At 44.5% G+C, this 3,395-nt stretch overlaps 1 protein-coding gene across 1 annotated transcript; it reads left to right on the forward strand.

The window, feature by feature from the left end:
• The first annotated feature begins 594 nt into the window (after positions 1-594).
• Positions 595-1,092, forward strand: LOC138898189 (uncharacterized). The gene has a single exon (XM_070184231.1). It carries the CDS (start codon positions 595-597, stop codon positions 1,090-1,092), a length of 498 nt encoding a protein of 165 aa, XP_070040332.1.
• Positions 1,093-3,395: the final 2,303 nt, after the last annotated feature.

The following is a 3,395-nucleotide window of genomic DNA, read 5'->3' on the forward strand; positions in this document are numbered from 1 at the left end:
ATGCAGACCAGCCTCAGCACAAGAATTCAATCAGCGATACCCGCAACGAAAGGAGTAATGCCACGCCAATCCATGGCAAACGAAGGAGACCCTTGATGATGCTGAAGAGGAGAATGTTGTTGAAGTGGTAAGGATCCTGCAGGAGCAACAAGAGGCCATTCTAGGCCACCTCACACGACATGATAAGGTTATGACAGAACTAAAGCAGGTGTTGTCGGGCGCTTCCAATAATGCGAATGGACGAGGTCCAGTTCCTCCCGGTGCTCTCGCCAATCAAACAATGCAGAGGGTCGACAACAACACCCCAAGGGGCGAAGTAAGTTTCGATGAGGCCGGGGGAGTGGGTCCAGACACAACAACGAGAGCGATCCCTTTAAAAGCAAACTCTTACGGTTTATGAGGGAAGTGAATGCCCACATGGACCAAATTACGGGCGCCCCACCGGTGCTGAAAGGGCCGGACTTAAAGAAGTACACTCAGTTGCCATACAAACCAAGAGCTGCACCAGAATTGATCCCGAAGTGGTTTAAAATGCCCGACATGCCAAAATATGATAGGACTTCGGACCCTCAGGAGCATATTGTCACATATACAATGGCGGTGAAGAGGAGCGATTTAGCTCCCCACGAGATTGAATATGTTTTGCTGAAGAAATTCGGAGAGACTCTCATGAGGGGAGCCTTCACGTGGTATTCGCTATTGCCCGAGCATTCCATAGATTCCTGTGAAATGCTCGCGAATTCTTTTATTAAGGCTCATGCCGGGGTTAGAAAGGTGCAGGCCCGGAAGTCCGACATATTCAAAATTGCAAAAGGAGAATCCGAGTTGCTGCGGGAATTTATCAACCGGTTCCAAAAGGAGAGAATGTTGCTCCCTGTTGTTCCGGATGAATGGGCGGCTGAAGCATTCACCAAGGGCCTGAATCCGAGAAGTTCTAATGCTTCCCGAAAATTAAAGGAAAGCTTGCTTGAGTTCCAAGCGACGACTTGGGCAAATATTCACAACCAGTACGAGTCCAATATAAGGATTGAAGATATTCAAATTGGCTTCTCGGCGTCGGCAAAAGGTCGAGAGAAGAATAAACAAAAATAAAAAGATGATATCGACATAGATAGACGGTCTTCGAGGGGCCATATTTTGCCTTACGAACGGGCCGAAGGACCCGACAGAGGTTTTTGGTCGGCAGACAAGTTCGTTATCGACAGAAGAACTGGTCGCGGATGGAACAGCAGATCATTGCAGGACAAGGAACCGTCAGGCTCTCGAATCCTTCCTATACCAGGCTATCAGAATACAACTTCAACATCAGTGTAGTAGAGTTGGTATCGGCTATGAGGAATATTAAAGAAGCATGGTTCCCTAGTCCGATGAGGTTTGATCTCAGCCAGAAGGATCCTAATTTATGTGCGAATACCACGGGATGAATGGCCACCAATCTTGGGACTGCAATCATCTATGTGAAGAGGTGGAGAAATTACTGAAAAATGGCCATCTCAGAGAATTATTAAGTGATCGGGCCAAGAACAATTACGGTCGCAAATGTGATAACGCGGAGCCCTCAAAAACAGGAGAAGACCCCTCACGCCTGATGATCAACATGATTTTCAGGGGGAACGAGATTAACGGAGTTACCTTCTCGGCATCAAAAAAGAGGAAGTTAACATTAACCCATGGTAAGAGGCTCGAGGTAATCGCTGAGTACGACATCACTTTAACGGAAGAAAATTCAAACGGATTGTTGCTACCGTACAATGACGCATTGGTAATGTTTTTGAATGTATTAGATTTTAAATCAAACGTGTTCTGGTGGATTCAGGAAGTTCAGCCAATACCATACAATGGAGGGTATTTGAGCAAGCCAAATTTACTGGAAGTGTAACAAAACTCCTCACCGGGTTCAATCTCGCAAGCGTAACAACCCGAGGAGATATCCTGCTGCCCACAAATGATGAGCGGGTGATTAAGACAACCCTTTCTGAGGTTGTGGATGGTGATATGTGTTATAATATAATTCTGGGAAGACCGTGGTTGCATGAGATGAGAGTCATACAAACATATCATCAGTTGCTGAAATTCCTAACTCCCGAAGTGATAAAATAGATAAAAGGCGACCAACCGGCAACAAGGGAGATGAATGCGATTTTCGTTTCCAGTAGCAAAGAGAAGGAGCGTGCAGCATAGCAATTACAGGAATCGGCGCCTGCTCCCAAATCAAGTGAAGTTAACCAGGGGGAAGGAGCGTCAAAATTTTATCAGGTGCCAAGATATTTCTAGGTACCAGAAGAGATGGACATAACGAAGTCCACAGCAGAAGAGCTCGAGCAAGTTGCATTGTTTAAAAAGTTCTTGGAGAGAAAATTCCACTTGGGGACCGGATTGCACCCTGAGCTCAAGTCTGGATTTATTGAATTTCTTAAATATAATGCCGATTATTTTGCATGGTCGCATACGGATATGACAGGTATCCCGATGGAAGTGGCCGTACACAAGTTAAGATTGGATTACAGTATCCCTCCGGTAAGACAAAAGAAATGCCCTATTGCGGAGGCCACGAATAAATTCGTCAAAGAAGAGGTAACTCGCCTACTTGATATCGGTTCGATCCGAGAGGTAAAATATCTAGACTGGCTAGCTAATGTTAGTAGTTCCTAAGAAGAAAAATAGATTTTGTATGTGCGTTGACTATAAAGATTTAAATAAGGCGTGCCCAAAGGGATCATTCCCACTGCCAAACATCGATCAAATGATTGATGCAACGGTCGGGCACGAGTTAATAAGTTTCCTCGATGCTTACTTTGGGTACAACCAAATTAAGATGAACCCGTATGATCAGGAGAAAACTTCGTTCATAACGAATTTCAGCACATATTGCTATAATGTGATGCCTTTTGGGCTAAAGAATGAAGGAGCCACTTATCAACCGCTCGTAAACAAGGTGTTTGAAAAACAGATAGGGAAAACCATGGAAGTTTATGTAGACGGTATGCTTGTTAAGTTTTTGAACGCATGTGATCACCTTAAGCATTTGCAAAAAACTTTTGACATCCTAAGGGAATATAACATAAAGCATAACCCCGAGAAATGTGCGTTCGGGGTCAGCTCCGGCAAGTTCCTAGGATTCTTGGTATCACAGAGAGGGATTGAGGTAAATCCCAACAAAATCAAAGCCATCGAAGACATCCCGGTCCAGATATCAAACGTTAAAGAAGTTCAAAGGCTCACATGGAGATTGGCCACTTTGAGCAGGTTCATTTCACAATCATCAAGAAATGCCACCGTTTCTTCACGCTACTCAAAAATAAAAACAACTTCGAATGGACCCCGAAATGCCAGCAGACTTTGAGGGATTTGAAAAGATACTTGTCAAGCTCTCCGCTATTATCAAATCCAGAGGA

The sequence above is a fragment of the Nicotiana tomentosiformis genome, chromosome 8 (genome assembly GCF_000390325.3).
Source record: "Nicotiana tomentosiformis chromosome 8, ASM39032v3, whole genome shotgun sequence".
NCBI classification, from domain to species: Eukaryota; Viridiplantae; Streptophyta; class Magnoliopsida; order Solanales; family Solanaceae; genus Nicotiana; species Nicotiana tomentosiformis.

What these genes read in the sequence shown, in the direction of transcription:
- LOC138898189 (XM_070184231.1), top strand. Translation starts at nt 595, where the DNA reads ATGGCGGTGAAGAGGAGCGATTTAGCTCCCCACGAGATTGAATATGTT.